Below are 18,084 nucleotides of genomic sequence, written 5' to 3' on the forward strand. Positions count from 1 at the left end.
CAAAAGTTAGAACATACATTGCAAAGCATTTGAGGCAAACCCAGTACAGCAAAATTGCTGGGATCAAACACTACAAGTCTCTGCCATAGCTTCTTAGTCAGTCTGTCAAACTACAACCCCATGTCATTTTTAAGAAGAATAGACAGTCCACTCCCCTAAGTATTATTCCTTACTGAGACAGTAAGAGTGCTGCGAGGGACAGGGGAGCCACAGGAGAGAAGGTTCTGGTAGGATTCAAAAGTAACTAAACCAGAAGACGTTCATGTGGTCCCAAGAGGAAGTGATGGTGTAGTCTTTCAATATGCAATCTCTAGACTTACAACAGCACCACCATTTTCAGATGCGTTAAGAATCCGGACCTCTTTCCATCTCTGGACTCACAAACCCATCCCAATTGTTTTGGGTGTGGGGGAGAAGTGGATAGTTCCAGTTTCCCCCACCCCCCTTCACTCTCAGCCACTGCCCGGCTAGTTGGCCTCCGTCCATCACATTCAACCCAGTGTTGCTAGCTTCTCATTCTCACTCATCCACTTAACACCAGCCCAGTTGAGGGGGGGTGGGGGGGTGTTAGGGGCACTGTCCCCAGAGACCACAATCATAGCCACTGATGTGTGCACCGTGCGAATCTAACTGCTATTAAATTTCATGTCAACACTTACAACCACACAGACGTCATGAAAACACCTCTAATCTTTTGGAGTCATGACTCATGAGGTGTTGGAGTGAGGTAGTTCAGCAAATAGGCGTAACCTAAAGATAGGAGGCACTGACTAACTCCACTGCAATATATCCATATCCCTACATGGATTTCTGACTCTGTCCTTTCCATAGAGGCCGGACAAGATTAAATGACAGAGCAGAGGCAAGCGGCAGGAAACCCACAGACAGGATTTTTTTTTTCCCTAAAGATTTCAGTTTTTCTGAGATGCTAATACTCACAATAATTTCTAATGGGGATTACCGTTTTCCTACTTTTTTCCAGCCCCTTGTTCCTGATCAAATGCCTGGAAACCCCAGGCTAGACCAGAATGACCTGAGGAACCAGTATCACAGTAGCTCGGCTGAACAAAGACAGACAAAAAAAGGTCAACATTGTCAAGGACAATATGAGAGGGATGGCTGATGAAAGGAGAAAGATGGATGAGATGCAGCAGGGGGTGTGCAGCAAACAAAAAAAAAAGGCAGATAGATACGTTGTTTACATGCTGGAGATGTTTGGCAAGAGACCAAGTTGTTGACGAGGGAGCAGTTGTTAACAGAGTGGCATTGTTCAGTGACATATTGTTCAGTTAAAGTAATGGACCAGATTGGTGCTTGGCCGATACTTTATGATTAGTGCTTGTAATCCGTGTCAGCAGTGAAAGGTATTGGTGCATCTCTGGTGTGTGTGTGTGCGTATACGTGCGTGTGTCTTACACTAGTCGGGGTGTTGGGTGCGGTGCGCCTGCGTAAGGACAGCCGCTGCTGGCTGCGCAGTGAGAACCTGCGGAAGGACTCCCTGCTGCGAGAGGCTAGCGAGCGCAGAGAGTTGGTTCTCTTGAAGCCCCCCGTCCCGTCCTCTCCCCTGCCTCCCCTCTCCACCGCGCTGGATACAAAGCTGAGCGCCCCCTGCAGGGAGCGACGGACATTTCCCACCCATCCCGACACCTGGGATTGGGCCACTGACAGCTTGTCCCCCAGGTACTCCATCACAGCCCAGCACTGGCAAGACCTGCTGTGTCAGAATGGAGTCTCTCAGCTACGCTGTGACTCTTGTTTTCACAGCAGCAGAGTCATTCACGTCTTGGGAGGTTATGTTGCAGAGATGGCAGTCCAGGGACAGTGTCCTTGGTATTCACTGATGTGTGTTGCTAGGTCAATGCTGCAGTAGTGCAGTTGGTGACAGGGAGAACAACAACACAGCTCAGCCAGTCAGATGTGGTGGTGATGGTGTTGTCTGCTTCTTACAGCTCTGCAGCAAAGAGAATGCCAGCCAGCCGTTGACTGTTACAGGACCTAATCTCTCTTCGGTTTCAGTTCTAAATGGCCTTTCTGTAGTGCAGTCCCACTGGAGCCATCAGGACTCCATTTGAACTCATCACTGTCAGGCTCCAGGCTGTCGGCCTGAAGTGAACTGTGGAGCTTTCTGCTGTCTATTTCAATGCACACAAGATATGCTTGATATGATATGCCTGCCTCGCTAACCAACTGGGCATGTAAAAGGATATGCAAGGTTGCTCTATGACAGACACTCACTGTTAAGTATGCAGGGGACTACTCTATGAGACTGCATGAAAAACTGCTGCACTGCCTACCAACAGGTTTCTCAACCATCTTTCTCTGGCATCAAGTACACAAAGAAGCAGCAACAAATCAACTGGAGAGGTGACGTGAGGTAATATCACATCCCGAATATAGCATTCATGTGTAGCACAGCATTCAGGTATCCAGCTTTATCATACAGACTTTATCATACAGCTAAGAGTAATAATACAGAGAGTGAGAATTAGGTTTATAACAGTACTAAGTGAAACCTCTGCCAGTTCTCCAGGTGTGAGCCTATCTGTCCTGATCCCAGCCTCAAATACAGCCAACCTGACAGCTCTCCTAGAGTCGGCGTTACTGCGTCTCCTCCGAAACTATGCCCAGGTTAAAAGTGGAAATATGACATCCAACAAGGCTACATTTCCAAGGTGCCCGATACAATGTTGTTCTGCTGGCAAAAAACTTCCGAGGAGGAACGGTCCAGGACAGCTGGTGACGGAGCGAAAGCTGCTGTAGTCATTTCTATTCCCAAAGGAGAACCGGAGAGCAGTCAACGCAGTGCCAAATAGAAGAAATGAGAGAGAGGACTGTGGTGGGAAGGTAAAATCCAGGGAAGACAAGAGAGAGAAAATGTTCTCTCCTTGCCTTTTCCTGCAGGTACGGGCAGGTAGAAGAAAATGCGTCAGCCAGTCCTGTTCCCTGTACCCAATGCTGTAGGACTCACCGTCAAGGAGAAACTGGGTGGAGAGAGGGAGTGGAGAGTGGAGTCAGAGGGAGAGAGAGAGAATGGGAGGTTCCTGATTCAGTGCGGGAGGGAGAGGGGAGGGTGATATATGTTCTGCGGTGCTCTGGCACTCCAGCCCGTTTCTGTTGCAGTGCAAGACGGTGAATTGTCACAGCCAGCACAGGGGAGGAGGGGTGGAAGCAAACATAGGAGGGACACAGGGAGAGTGATGTATATTGACACATACAAAATCATTTTTGTATGTTATTTTTAAGTAGTCCCTCCCTTCATAATAGATGGAGAACACATGAGAGAAATAGAGGAAAAGGAATAGTGATATGAACATATAGGAATGGGCACAAGTGCATGGTCATGTTGAGGAGTAAACTATAAATAGATTGATAATACATGCGAGAAAGAGAGAGAGAGAGCGAGAGAGAGGAGTGGAAAAGACAGGTGTGGCTGTACGACTGAAGTGGGATTGTGTGCTTGTCAACCGGTCTGTCAGCACAATGAGAGCATAGCTAAAACGAGGAATCACAACACTCAAGACAGAGTTTGTTTAAACAAATCTCTCTCAGACGCAAACCGCAGCACAGGCCAGAGAACCTTAAGGGGCTTCCCTCTAACTTTTTTAATACTTGCCACAGACCGACCAGCTCTCAATGAACATCGTCTCTCAACTGATACAATCAAAGACAACAATAGTACTCCAGACACACTTCAGAGAGTTAAACTCTTATCAGAGCAAACTGGGACACAGGGGCTCATATAAGCTACATCGCTGTCCACATATGCCCCCTGCTGGTAATCTTCTTATTTCTTTGAAGTGCTGTGCTAAAGGCAAGTCAGTCTCCTGTAAGGTTCTCAGTTTCCAACAAAGCACTCAAACACACCCCTCTCACATACTCCTCATCCCTAAAATGGCTGCCTTGTCCCCCTCCTGAGTATTTGGACTATTAAGGACAAGGCAATTGAGCCTAAAAGTGCTAAATTACTTGTTGTAGATGTGACATATGTTGGCTAGTAAAGTGTTACAGTAATATTATTACTTTCCCTGTATCAAGTAGTGTAACAAATTACTATTATTTCAGTAATAATATTCCAATTATCAACTTGATTATCAAAACTACATCCCAACCCTAACCACAAATTTGTTTTCAGCATAACCATAATCTAGCTTGGATGAGAGATGGCAGAAAACTTTACTTTCTCTAGGTGAAAGTATTCCAGCTACTTTGATTTTATTAAGCAAAGGGATTACAACATTAGAAACTAACACACAGAAGCACAAGTGAAACAATTTTGGGGGGGTAACCTAAAAGTAATATGACAAGTAGTGTAACTAAGTAAATAGTAATCAGTAATTCAATTCAATATTCAATTCAATATTTTTTGAGGAATGAGCGCAACACTGAACATCATCCACCGGGAAATGACTCACAGCTGCACATCACTTCCCCAGTTCTGCTGACGTCACCCAAGCAGTGAGCAGCCGCAGCCGCAGCCGCAGCAACCAACCAGCAACCACACACTGAGGAAGCAGACGATACAGGCTGTAGCTAAAGAGCATACAGAGAATGACATGCTACTTTCAATATTATTGTGAGAGGCACACATGAGGCTTACAGAATAAAAACGTCCGTAATAAAAGAGTTGTGCTGTCACTTACCCAGAGGCAGTGTGGAGTCAGACAGCATGACCACATGTACAACACAGCTCTCAGCCCGGTGCCCATCTCTGCTCTGTCCAGCTCACCAGCCTCAGACCCTCTGCCTTATCTCAGTGATGTCACCATGCAAGTATGATCTCAGGGTGTGTGTCTGAAGATACTTCTCCCAGTAAATATAAACTAGGGTCTGACTAATGGATGATTTTGTGGTGTGATATCCGATATCTGCTGATACGGGCGGATTTTAATACTGACGGATTACTCAACATCATCAACGTCATTATATCCCCTGTCCAAAATCTCAACCAGATTTCTAAAACGCTTGCTGCTATTTTGCTTAAAAGCATACAGCAAATAGGAAAATCTTAAATATAACCATGCCACTGTGTTTTAGTGTCCTGTTTGTGGTGATATAATTGCTCTATCAAAGGAACATAATTGCTGATACTGATTGTGAAAGACTGATAGTATCACCACATCACTATTAGGGATGTCCGGATCAATTTTTTTTGACTCCAACACCAATCTGAGGTATTAAATTTTGAGTGTCTGCCAATACCAACCAAGTACCGATCCAATAATTTTGTAATTAATTCAAAGATGTTTATTTTTACACTGCACTTAAAGTAAAGCCTGAATCAATCCAGCTCACAATAGCCTGAATCAATCCAGTGCACAATCAAATGGTCTGAACTCCCACAGCCTGTAGTGGAACTAATTGCAGTCACATCTTTCAAGCAATCCAAGAGCTGTTTACACACGTTGTTGTACAGTTGCAGGAGGGCAGTGTCTGAAAGATAGTATTGAGAGGGCAAACTGTAGCATGGCTCCTAATGCTCCATTACACAGCGATAAGGGGCTGGAAATCCACTGCAATAAACTCAATAATCCTCTCTGTTATTTTTCTTTTGCTTTTTCTCTGTCATGGAGTCATTTATCACGTTCAGTGCATCCTCTAATGTTTGCAGGTTAGGCATAGACTTCTTCTGAGCTACTATCTTTGAGAACTCATTACACCAAATGGTGTTTCTTGCAAATGCCTGATTAAACAAGTCGTATTGTAATTAGCTCTGCTGCTGCCACCCCTCGAAACACAGCATTGCAAACATTACAATTAGCCGTTTGACAGCTTTCGGTCTCCAGTTTAAAGTAATTCCAGACTGCAGACATGACAGTTATCCAGCTGCTTTCAAACCATGCACCGCACTGCTATAAGTGGTGGACCACACTTGTTTACGGCAAATACTTTCTTCAACGTTAATTTTCATGAATGGATTGGAGGAGGGAAACTAAATAAATAAATGGACCCAAGGTTGATTGGACAACCTGTAGCCAATACCAATAAATCAAAATTTGATAGTATCAGATCATATTCCGATACTGGATATCAGATCTGTGCAACATCCGTAATCAATATATCAGTTGGGCATTACATAAACCTCCAAAGAAATGCTAGAACCAGACACAGCTCAAGCTGCCAAAAATAATTAAGCACTGACTACAGCAAACAATAACAGGTCAGGTCTCAGCACAGTATGCACAGCAGAAATGTTCACATAACTAGGTTAACTAACAGTTAACCTACATTTAGGTCAGTAGATGTAGGTTAGTAACTAGGTTAACTAACAGTTAACCTAGTACTCTGGGAAGGCTAACACTCACACAATTGAAGTGCAACCACTAGATGGTGCTAGTGACCCTAAACTCATGGTGACTTAATCTTTGGGGGCTTCCCGGCTCCATGTCATGGCAGTGTGCAATGTTAAGCATCAATACACCTCTGGGTCATAGTGTCTTAGGCCTTTAACCAGCTCCTACACTTACACTCTCACTGACAAATAGGCGACCAAACCCATCACTGTATATCACATAAACATTGTACATTTGTTTAGATGTAGATGATGAACATACCGTATGTATACATAATGTATTGAGTGCGCTTGCAGACATGCAGACAAATTTTAACTTACCTATTGCAAAATGAAAAGCTTGGTATCATTATTTATATCCTCGAAACAAAAGGCAGACCTGGACTACGTTGGTAGAAGTCATAAACGTCAGAAGTAACCAAGTAGCGAGGACCAACAAAGTCACTTGAGTATTACGTGTCTGCTTGGTTGCAGAACACATCATTACCATTAAGGGCCATTTTACTGCACAGCTTTCTCTGAGCCTTGGTGACAGGGTGCTGTCAAGTGAGTAGTGTGAACATGTACTCATTAACCATTTGACTAATCCAATCCTGAATTACAGGCCTGAGAAGATGTTTGGCTGCCAGTTCCCTGGAACATGAGGTGGGAGGGAGTGGAGGTGACTCTATGAGACGATGCCTTCAACATTAGTCACCAACTCATTATTTCCTGAACTCGGCTGCATTCAGCTCTCATCTTCCAGTCAACTAACTGCATTCCTGCTCCACCTAATGCCTCTCTTCATCACACACGCAGACTAACACATACACTCACTCACTCAAATAGGCATAAACACACATTTGTTGTCAAACATTAACACAAAAAATGCTCACACACAAGTACACACACACACACACACACACAATTCCCTCCCCATCACCAGAGTGATGTGTGAGAAACCGTCCAAACGTAAACAGTGACCAAGATAAAGGGCTCACGGCCAACTATTACATTGAAGCAGAGACTCAGTCAGTGTTTTTTCCGTTTTTTTGAATTGCATCCAGTTAGGGCTTTCATAGAAGCAAGTTTTGTTGGTGCTGAGAAACAAAAATGCAGCCTGACTCACCCAGCTGTGACGGTCCCTCTCTCTGTGGGCACTGCGACTCCTCATCCTGGAAAGGCTTCCCTCCACGGCACTATTCAAGGGGGCCGACCGTCGCGACACACTGCGGGACCGCATCCTGTTCAGTTCCTGACACACAGGGACACCAGAGTCAACTCCTCATCTTCATTGCGCAATATATGCCTAGCCTGAAAGCTGTTCATTACATAGACAATCCTAAGTAGCATCCCCACCAATTTTCTACGTAAACAAATCTGATTTCAGTATACTGAAACTGATCAAAAGATACTACAATCCTTGGACATAACCTAACCTAACACTTCCGCATGAAAAGATGTATTTTTGCCTCTCAGTCTTTCATGTCACCTTGGGTCAGTCTCCCTCACCTGGAATCCCTGTGATCTCCTATGGCCCGAGACCTCTCCCCTGTTGTCATGCGGCTCTGGCTCTCTGGGGAACCAGATCTGCTCCATGGGAGTGCTGCTGACTCTACCAGGAGAGCTAGCAGTGTTGGCCTCTCTCCTGGGGAAAGGGGCCAAGTGCGGCGGCTCATCCGGCACACCAGACCAGCGCCTCTCTGGGGCCAGGAGCCGTTCCTCCTGCCTGAGGAGGAGTTGCTCTAGGCTAGGTTTGTTGGCAGGCTTCCGGGGTGGCTCAGGTCCAGCCATCGGTCTGTCCACCGACATCTCACCTGGCCTCAGCTCCCATGGGTCCTGAATTGAAGCCGTCCATACTGGGCTTGGACGACCCAGTGAAGCCTCTGGTGGCACCTTTCGGCTACCGTCCCTCTCAGGGGTAAGAGGCTGTGATCTAGCCCCACTCCCCGCCTCTATACCCTGAATACCAGCGACAGGAAACACGTCTTTACTGGGAGAGGGCTGAGTTTGAGATGTGAAAGAGTCTATGTCAAGAATGACAGGTTTGTAAGGCTCGTCTGCTCTGGGAGAAGCCTGCTTCCATCGGGTTGCAGGGTCACTGTGTTGAGAAGTGGCTTTGGAAAATGGGTCGTTTCGGAGCACAGAGTCTAGATCCAGCACTTTAGGCCTGAGAGGTGATGAGTCCAATGCCACCCTCTCCTGCTCATCTTTCCTCTGCTTCTCTTTCAGTCTTTGTCTTTCTGCGTCCTGCAGTTTGGCTATCTTTCTCATTTTCTCTGCCTCCTCTCTCTCCATCCTCTCCCTCAGTCTCAGTTTCTCAAGCTCTGCAAGCTGTTGTCTGTCCCTCTCCACCTGCTTTTGCTTCTCAAATTCCACGAGTTGCCTTCTCTCCATCTCTTTAATCTTCTCCAACTCCTCCTTCCTCTGCCTTTCCTTCTCAAATTCACGTTGTCTCAACCTCTGGTTTTCCAGCTCCTGTCTCTCAAAGTCGAGTTGTTTCTGTCTCTGTCTCTCCAGCTCTCTCTGCCTTTCCCGCTCAAACTCTTTCAGACGCTCCTTTTCCATCACCCTCTGTTGTTCTCTTTCTCGCTCCAGCTCTTTCTGTCTGTCCACTTCCTGCTGTATGGCCATCCGTTTCATTTTCTCTGCCTCTTCTCTCTCCATCTTCTCCCTAAGTCTCTCTCTCTCAAGCTCCAAAAGCTGCTGCCTCTCCCTTTCTTTCTGTTTCTGTCGTTCAAACTCTAAGAACCGTCTTCTCTCCATCTCCTTTATTCTCTCCAGCTCCAGCTGTCTCTCTTTTTGCATTTCCAACAGCCGTCTCTCTTTGTCCAGCTCTCTCTGTCTTTCTTGCTCCCTTTGTCTCTGCCTCTCCTGCTCATGCTGCCTTTCTTTCTCCAGCTCTCGCTGTTTCTCCCTTTCCAGCTCTCGCAGTCTCTCTCTTTCAATCTCCCTCTGTCTTTCCCTTTCCAATTCTCGCTGTCTCTCTCTCTCGATTTGTCGTTGTCTCTCTCTTTCTAGTTCTCGCTGTCTCTCTCTTTCCAGTTCTCTTTGTCTCTCTCTCTCTAATTCTTGCAGTTTTTCTTTTTCCAGCTCTAGCTGTTTCTGTCTTTCCAACTCACGTCGTTTCTCAAGCTCTCGTTTCTCCTTCTCAAACTCTTTCTGTCTTTGTCTTTCAAACTCTCTCTGCATCTCCCTCTCTTTCATTCGTGCAAATTCTAAATGTGCCTGTCTCTCAGTTTCTAGTTGTCTCTGTTTTTCTCTCTCCAGTTCTTTCATTCTTCCCTTTTGTCTATCTGTCTCCCTCTTTAATTCTCTTTGCTTTTCAACTTCCATCTCTTCCTCTGTCGCCTGTCTGTCCCATGCCGATCCCCTCTCGCTTTCTGATATTTGGCTCCTCTCCATTGATTCCTCACCTTGATTTTGACTTTGTGGGCTTTTTCCAAAAGCTTCATCTAATGATGGATTCCTCCTTAATGGAAGAACCTTCCCTTGAGAGCCCCACTGTCCAGACCTCACAGAAAAATCATCAAAGGGCGCTGCCATGTCCCCTCTGTCTGCTCCTTCATCTCCAGGGGAAACTGGCTCCTGTATTTGTCCGGTCAAAGCAAAGTAGGTGGCCCTGGGTTTAGTCTGCTCGTCTGCCTGTAGCATTTTCAAACGTTTAGGCGCTGCGGCTGCTTCCTCCCTCTCTGCCTCTCTCTGCCATTCTCTCTCTTTCTCCAAAGCCATTTGTCTCTCCCTTTCCGATTCCTTTCGTATTCCTTTCTCCACGCCTGCCTCTTGCTCCAAGTCTGCAGCAGTCCACTTGTGTAGAGCTCCGATTCTCAGGTATCGTGGTTGCTGCTCTGGCATCGAGGCCAAATCAGGTTCTCCTTGAGCCGGAGCGGTCCTCTCTGCCGCTGGCCTGTTCCCTTCTGAGCGTCTGGAGCGTAGGGTCATGGCCTTGTCCTCCAACTGAGCCAAGGGGATGTTTTCGCTCACCGCCCTGCTCTCCTCCACCGCCTGCACAGTGTCAAAGGAATGCAACACCCGCAGCGGGCTTGATGGAGATACAGGCTCTCTGTAGGTGGCGGTGACCAGAGTTCCCTCATTCTCACTATTCCCTTTCTTGAGTGACAAGCTCCTGAGCAAGGCCTTGGCCTTGTCTTTAGGCTGATCCTCGTCCACCACCAGCACACTGTACCTCTCCACAACGTTCTCAAACAGGGACGCTCGCACCATCTGTACCTCACTGCTGGGACCACTTTCCTTGGATGTGCTGCCCGCCGTCTGTCCCTCCTCAGAACCTCTAGCCATGGAGGCCTCTGTGAGCTGCTCTTGGGGGTCTTTGCTGTCCTCCTCCATGTTCTTTTGGTCACTGTGGATGGTCGCTGACTCTTCAACCTAAGGAAATTCAGAGATTTACTGACAATTGTTAGGTGATAATAATCCGACCTCTGCAAATTGTTTTCTATTCACTTTGACAGATTTTTTTTTTTACCATTTTAACATAGCATTATCTTTTTTTTTTTTACACCTTTTTACACCTACACCTTTATTGAGAGGTAGTAGAAAAAGACAGGAAAGTGAGGGCAGAGAGAGGGGGATGACATGCAGCAAAGGGCAAGGGCTGGATTCAAATCCATGCTGCTGCAGGAAGCGCTTTGCCTTAAAGCAATATTCCACTTAGTTTTAACATGGGAGTTATTTGGCACTTGACCGCAATGAAAACCATAATATAAACTACACCAAGATTGAATGCAGCTGGGATGGGTGTGTAGGGTTCGGATTTTTACTTCCCACTCATTTGATTGAGGCCATGAAAATAGCCTAAAAACTTATTTAACATGTTTGTGAACATATTGAACAACAGATCCTGCTTTTAAGACAACAAAGCAGTCCTGGGCCCTTTGTCATTTTGCATTTCTATTCTTGGTTTACACTAAAATTTTTATTTAAAAATAAAAGTAGATCCGGTCTCCCAAACAGGAACTATCTCTCCTAAATGGGATCCCTCCACTATGTTCTTTTCTATCAATAAAAATGCTATTTGGCAAAATTATGTTCTAAAACGTTGGTCAGTTGAAAATCACAGTAGCGGGATATGTTGTTGAATATGTTCATGAACGTGTTAAATATGAGTTATATATTAATATGAGTATGAGGCTATTTTCTATTTTTTTCAAATGAATGGGAAGTAAAAATCTGAACGCTACAAACTCGTCCAGCTGCATCCGATCTTGGTGAGTAGTTTATATTATGGTTTTCATGGCGGTCAAGTGCCGAATAACCCCCATGTTAAAACTGAGTGGAATATTGCTCTACCGGTTGAGCCTCTGGGGCGCCTGAGTGCACTGATTATCTGATGTAAGGAATAATTTTAGCAGCCTTAAAAAAACGTCATACTTTGAACTGAAATACTTCACCTCTATACTACAAAACCAGAGATTAGAACAAATCTGGTTTGACAGCGGAACAGGAGAGAAATACAGCACACAAAGGAGTAAAAGTGATTGAGTGAACAACTGTCAATGTAGAAATGGCATCCCCTTCTTTGGTGTTGGCCTCATAACAGTGGGTGTGGTGCAGAGGTGGTAATCAAAGCCTCTCTGTGTTGACCTTTTCCCAGTGATCTCCTCTCAGCATGTTTCATAACCAACAGCCACCAGGGATGATTAATGTGCCTGCCGTCTTAGGTTTCAGAGCTTTGTACTTCTATGGCAGTGACACTCTTTCTAGTGCAATGCCCCATTTTCTCCAGGGAAAATTTCCAGACAGACATGGGTCCAGAGCAAATGTTGCGAGCTCTCACTTTTCTTAAAAAGGTGTATTTCACCATGCATTTTCCCATGAACACCTTATTTTACAGTAATAAGTACATAAGCTGATATACATTCAAATGGTTGCCATCTGTTTCACTAAAACATAAAGTGCCTGTGGTGTAGAACAAGACAAGATGAGATGTAAAAGCATGCAAATTAACCCTATCCTATCATCCTCCATCTAGTTCACACTTAACTTCTTATCCATCTATAAGCATTTGGCAAGTAAGTTAAGATGAACTTTATTGTTTCCACGGGTAAATTTGTCTTGGACACAAAGTGCTGCTGCTCAGGGCAAACAAATAAACATGTCACATAAGCCACATCACATGAAAACACTTAAATAGTAAAAAATTTGGTTTAAAAAAAGGAATAAAATAATACCAATAATAAAAAATAAACAGACCCCCCCAATGGCTACTCGCTACTCCCTGATACATATTGTCTGTGCTCAGTAGCAACCAAATATCACAAATCTTTAACAGTTCTTAATCCTCTCTTACCCTCCTCTGAGGATCTTTGTCATTCTCATGGCGGTCTGTCGCCTCATTGAAGGAGGGACTGCCTAGGTCTGCTGACCTCTCAGAGGTAAACCTGATGAAGAAAAACATACATCACACAAGACAAGACCATGCATGACAATGGAACTCCTGGACAAAGACAAGGGACAAAAGCAAACAAAAGACAGACATGAAGAGCAGCTCTTACCTTTTGGTCAGGTCAAGGGGCAAGGGGCGGGGCTTTAGTGTTGGCTTCACGAGGGGACTCTGGGCTGGCGGTGTGTCCTCTGTCAGTTGCTTGATTCGCTGTTTAACACCCAGCGGTGGTTCAGCCTCGGGAATTGGCTGCACTGGAGAGCGAGGTTCTGACCCTTGGCCTGTGGCAGCTGCCCCAGGAGAGGAGGAGGAATCGAGGAGGAGACTGATCCGTCTCTTGATGCTACCTCCACCCTTATCCTCATCCATCTCTTTCTCACTTGCCTCTTCTTTCTTCTTGTTGCCTTGGTCTGGGACAGCAGGCTTGGCTACACCATCAGCAGCTTGTGGTGTGGTTGTGGTCCCGTTTGGGTCTTTCTCCGTCTCTCTCGTCCGCAGCAGTGCCCTCTCCTCCGGAGTGTTCTCCTTGCTATTCGCCTTGGGGGATTTACGGTGCAGCGAAAGGCCAATAGACTCAAACTTGGACGTAAGATCAGCTGAAAGGGGTCGTCTCCCGGCCCAGCGAGGGGCAGGAGTCGGCGACTCCATCTTGGTGGAAGAGGGAAGGAAAATGGCTGATACAGGTCTGGGTCTAGAGCCTCTCGGCTGGGGTCGGAGTGGAACAGCTGCCTCATGTTTATTCCCTTCCTTTTCCTCTTCCCCTTGCCCTATTTGAAGGAGGAAACCCATGGACTTGGCTCTGGTCATTGAGGGCCCACCTGGCCCTTTACTGGATGCCATTTTGTCCTTCTCCTCCTCCATTTTAGTGGTTCCAGACCACTCTGCCGCAGGGGGCTTTTTAGGGCTCCTGGAATAGGGCAATCTTGATGTTCCAGACTTCTCTCTCTCTGCTGGCTGAGGAGGAGTGGGTTTGCTGGGGTCTCCAACGGCAAGAGGAGGGGCTGGTTTAAATGGCTGGACTACAGGCTTGGTCGTTTGTCCAGTGTTCAGCTTAGGAGAAGGCTTAAAGGAGGTAGGAGCAGGACGGTTTGGGTTGGTCGACACTGGCCTGGGTTTGCCGATAGCAATTGGTTGCTGTGGTTTTGGAGTGCTTGGAAGTACAGGTTTGATTCCAGCGGGGCGAGTAGGCTCTGGTCGGGGCTTAGCTTGGGGCTTAGGGGCAAGTATGGGTCTAATGGTGGGGTTTTTATCCACAGCGAAAGGCTTGGGAGTGAGCCGTGGCTTGGGGGTGGGGGCAGGTTTACTGGGCTCTGGAGTGATGATAAGGGACCCCTGGTTGCTGGAAGAGCCCTCGATGAGGCTTTTATTGCTGGAGTCAGTCAGGGGAGTGAGGTGCAGTCGTCCTCCCACCCCTGTCCTTCCTACCTCCCCAGTCTGAACCTCCACCTGAGCAGCCATCCTCTCCAATAGCACCTATAGGTGGGAAGATAAACTTAGACACCTCTGTTGAACAATGGAACCAAACTCAATCTATAGTTATAACCATTCATTGGTAATGTACTCAACCACTGGATTACATGATGCAAAATAAGACTCATGATTAGCTTCATAGCACTCCCTCCATCTAGTCATTATTGTGGACTTTGTATTGGGAGTGCCATACACCACACCACAACTCTATACCGGAGTGAGAGTTATTTACACAAGGTTATTGATCACTCTGGCAGGATAAAGCAAAATGTTTACAGCTGAATGAATGGTGCAGTAGTGATCAAAATTATATAACTCTGAGCTGGAACCTCCAGCAGTGCGTCATTGTGTTCTTTTCCAACATGTTGTAACAGGCAGATCAAGCTTAGACAGTGAATAGGGGATTCCATTGAAAACTCATAATAACAGACTGGCATTAAATATTCAGCTCCTCTCCTAATGCACTTTCATAACTTTATCTTAAAAAAAAACTGACTGACCCTATAACCTGATGCAAGCATAGTGATAAAAATGAGATAACCTAAGAGCAATGCGGTCATCTGACTTTGTTCTGTTGATAGACTTCTACGATAGTGATTTCTATCAGTTGTTTCTCTCCTGAGGAGAAAGAGCAACAACATTAACAACCCAAGTACTTCTGTGTCAGCCCTTTAAGAGCCTCCCTCTTCAGATCTGATAATGCTTTCCACATGTTCCTGTGTTGAGATACTCCATAACGGCCTGCGCTCTTTGGTATGCCAGAAGAGATACATGCAAAACAGCTTGCTGAGGCAACTGCTTTGCTCTGGAAAAAAGGCAGGCTGTCTCATACGGCTGGGGAGAATCCCTCCATAACTTACCTGACTAGATGTCAACCGTCTGCAGTGGAGCCCTGGTTTCTGTCGTAACCATGCAGCGATGTCATATCACACAGAAGGAAGGGAACCTGAGAGTGAGAAACTTTGAGTCAACACAACACACAGCTTTCCACTTGTCAAGACTGCAGCCCTTGAGGCTGTGGTAGACAAATCACAGCGGCGTTACTACGGGCCTGTCCTAATGCTTCAGCACTGTGTTCTCAGGCCTCCATACGGAAGCAACTGAGCATAATGTTTACACTGACACAGACTTACACAAACAGAGTCACACCCATACATTCATGTTGATGGCATATGTACAGACAAAAGAAACAGACAAAATGCGTGAGGAAAGTAATTACCTGAATGCTGCTCAATGTTTACCTTTCCCTGCTTATATTTGCACTATGACCCTCTGTGTAAATACAATCTATGAATTTGAGTAATTTATGAGTTTTAACCGTAAATACTGTGCTGTCTAAAGTCTCCCACTTTGCATATCACGCCATTATACTGTATGTCTGTTTTTTTTCTGTGCGCCTTATGTTATTCACACCAACTGAGGGAGGCAAACTCCTTGTATGTAACTGCTGATTTAATTATTCAGATTCCATAAAGTCACTGGATCAAACATGGAAAACTAAAAGAAAGGGAAACAGTGATATTGAGCAAAGTGAGTGAGTGTGCTTGGCTAACAGAGATTGAAAACTTGAGGTTGTAGATGTTGACAGGAAACGCCTTTGCTAAGATGGAATGCTAAACATTCACTGTGATGGTGGGTCCAGCAACATAGCAGGGATTGGGAAAGTGTCTACTAAGTGTCTTAAACAGCTGGACCTACGGTATGACATTTAGAAAGTGAGGTATGTATAAAGTAGTCTGACAGCCAGCAAAATGCTGCACTTCAACACAAGACGGGTTTCAAAACAGTTTATATTCAGTTTGGGAAATAGTTTTATTTAGAATTTGGCACATGTTGATAAATTAGCTCAACCAAAACCATATAGTGCAGCCAACAAAATGTGGACAATATACATGAGTAGCCCACACAATGAACACTGAAAGCCATGTATAACAAAAGTCCAAAAGTATGACACCAGTATTATATTCAGTATAATATGTTGGATACTGAAAGCTTATTACAGACATCCTTATGTTGTGGATGGAGCAAGAGTCACTGACAAATTTCTTTGACTATTAAGAATCCCCAACCCTACATACAAACCCTACAAAACAGCTTGTAGAATAAAGCATATTGTAGGCTAGCACAGGGTTTGTTGTGTTTTGTCTTGGTTCTGATTGTTAGTATCAAAGGATTTCAAGTCAATGACCCGGTTCAGCCAGTTATACAGAGGAAATTTCCTAACACAGACAACGGACAGCTACTACAGCAATTAGTCTGATAACTCCAGCTAAAAGAAAAGGGATGCTTTTTTATCAGCCGAGTTCTCACGTAACGTTACTGCCGAACAAAGCTAGAACACAATGTTAGCTGCAGACCTGCAATGGAAGTGCAACGCCTAGAGCCACAACTTCATATCGGTTTTCCGCGAATGTCAGAATAAAGGAAGACTATGTGGCAAAATAAACATGTCGGTAATACTTCTCAAATCTCAATAACGCCTTAATCCAGTAGATAGATTACTTCTGTATCCAGAGGTCCTAAAAAGAGATCCTAATCCTTAGCGTCGAACAGTAACTTACACTGTATACCGTATAACGTTACATCAGTGGGTGATTTATTTTGTTGTTACATTGACTTGATGGACTTTTAGTGACCATCTTTTCATACCAACTATTAACAAAAATCAATCTTGCCACATTGCGAAGAAACAACTTTGCAACAAGTGTTTACTCTCCGTCCTGTCCCGCTTGTCTCCCTTCCTCGTATCGTGCACGGTACCCGGTCCAATGTAGCAAGAGAGTAACGTTAAGTTAGCCTGCCCAAGCATAGATAATGGACAAAAATCCGCAAAAGTGTTGAAGACCGAGGCGTCTCCAGAGTAAACGTGAAGTTTAAGCTATCCAACGACCCGGCTACTTCAGAAGAGAAATAAAATAATAAATGCATCAACAGCTTGCTGGCTAGCAACCGACAGCTAACGACTCAAGACACTGAATTCGCAAAATGGAAACACCGAACCTGCCTTTCTGCGGCTGTTTAGCCGAACTGGAGACAACTTACCAAACGAGCACGTCAGTTTTTGCCTCCTGGTCTTTTCGGAGTAACTCCAAACATACGGTCTGTAGCTGGATAATTACGAGTTGTGACAGTTGGATAACCTGCAGGCTAGCAGACTAGCTAACTTAGCTAGTTTAGTTAGCTAGCCAACTGGCTGGCTATCCCGTGTCAGGTTGCAGTGTTGTTGACAGGCTAGACTAGACTAGGGGCTAAACAAGCCGCCTGGCTGGTTAGCTGTACACCAGTGTCAAGCTAACTACAATGAAATACAGGACTTCCAGCCACAGCTTTCAAAGTAAAACCACTCATTGACGCACATGTTGCAACATGTTTTTGTTAGGAATACCAAGTACTAAGTACCACAGTGAAAAGTAAATTATATACTTAGTGAGGAATCTGTAGTAATTTAAGGTGTTATCTTTTCCCCAAAACTCAAATTTCAGAATATAGGCCCTATTCATATCCTGAAGGTTATAGAATGGGAGCTCCATAGTGTCGAGTCAAACAGAATAAGCCACCACTTCAATACCTTGTGATATATATATATATATATATATGTATATATATATATATATATATATATATATACACACACATATATATATATATATATATATTGTGTGTGTGTGTGTGAGTGAGAGAGAGAGAGAGAGAGAGAGAGAGAGAGAGCGAGAGGGGTTAATTCATAGTAAAATGGATTAATTGTATTGTCAAATTCACTGTACACATTATACTAGTAGTATCAGACTGATGTAAGATATGTGAGGAATTTGCGTTTTGGGTGAAGGGCATAAATGAATGTCCTGTGGTTTTTGTCTGTAATTGGCGGTATGACTTATGGTGATCATCCATAGTTTACCCACATTTTTATTTACTGCTGCATCACCATAGGACTGTCTAAATACAT

At 44.9% G+C, this 18,084-nt stretch overlaps 1 protein-coding gene across 2 annotated transcripts in view; it reads right to left on the minus strand.

Annotated features, from left to right (window-relative positions):
* Nucleotides 1-17,357, minus strand: part of LOC139929399 (uncharacterized) — a 28,451-nt gene extending 11,094 nt beyond the window's left edge. For both annotated transcript variants that reach the window (XM_071922267.2, XM_071922265.2), the window contains exons 1-6: nt 17,181-17,357; nt 14,999-15,084; nt 12,781-14,141; nt 12,576-12,666; nt 7,781-10,654; nt 7,398-7,523 (exon numbers count right to left, since the gene is read on the minus strand). In XM_071922267.2, the coding sequence (XP_071778368.2) occupies nt 7,398-7,523; nt 7,781-10,654; nt 12,576-12,666; nt 12,781-14,126 (4,437 nt within the window). In that variant the 5' untranslated portion in view covers nt 14,127-14,141; nt 14,999-15,084; nt 17,181-17,357. The remainder of the gene's footprint in view (nt 1-7,397; nt 7,524-7,780; nt 10,655-12,575; nt 12,667-12,780; nt 14,142-14,998; nt 15,085-17,180) is intronic.
* Between the last annotated feature and the right edge of the window lie 727 nt (nt 17,358-18,084).

This window comes from Centroberyx gerrardi, chromosome 8 (genome assembly GCF_048128805.1).
Source record: "Centroberyx gerrardi isolate f3 chromosome 8, fCenGer3.hap1.cur.20231027, whole genome shotgun sequence".
NCBI lineage: Eukaryota > Metazoa > Chordata > Actinopteri > Beryciformes > Berycidae > Centroberyx > Centroberyx gerrardi.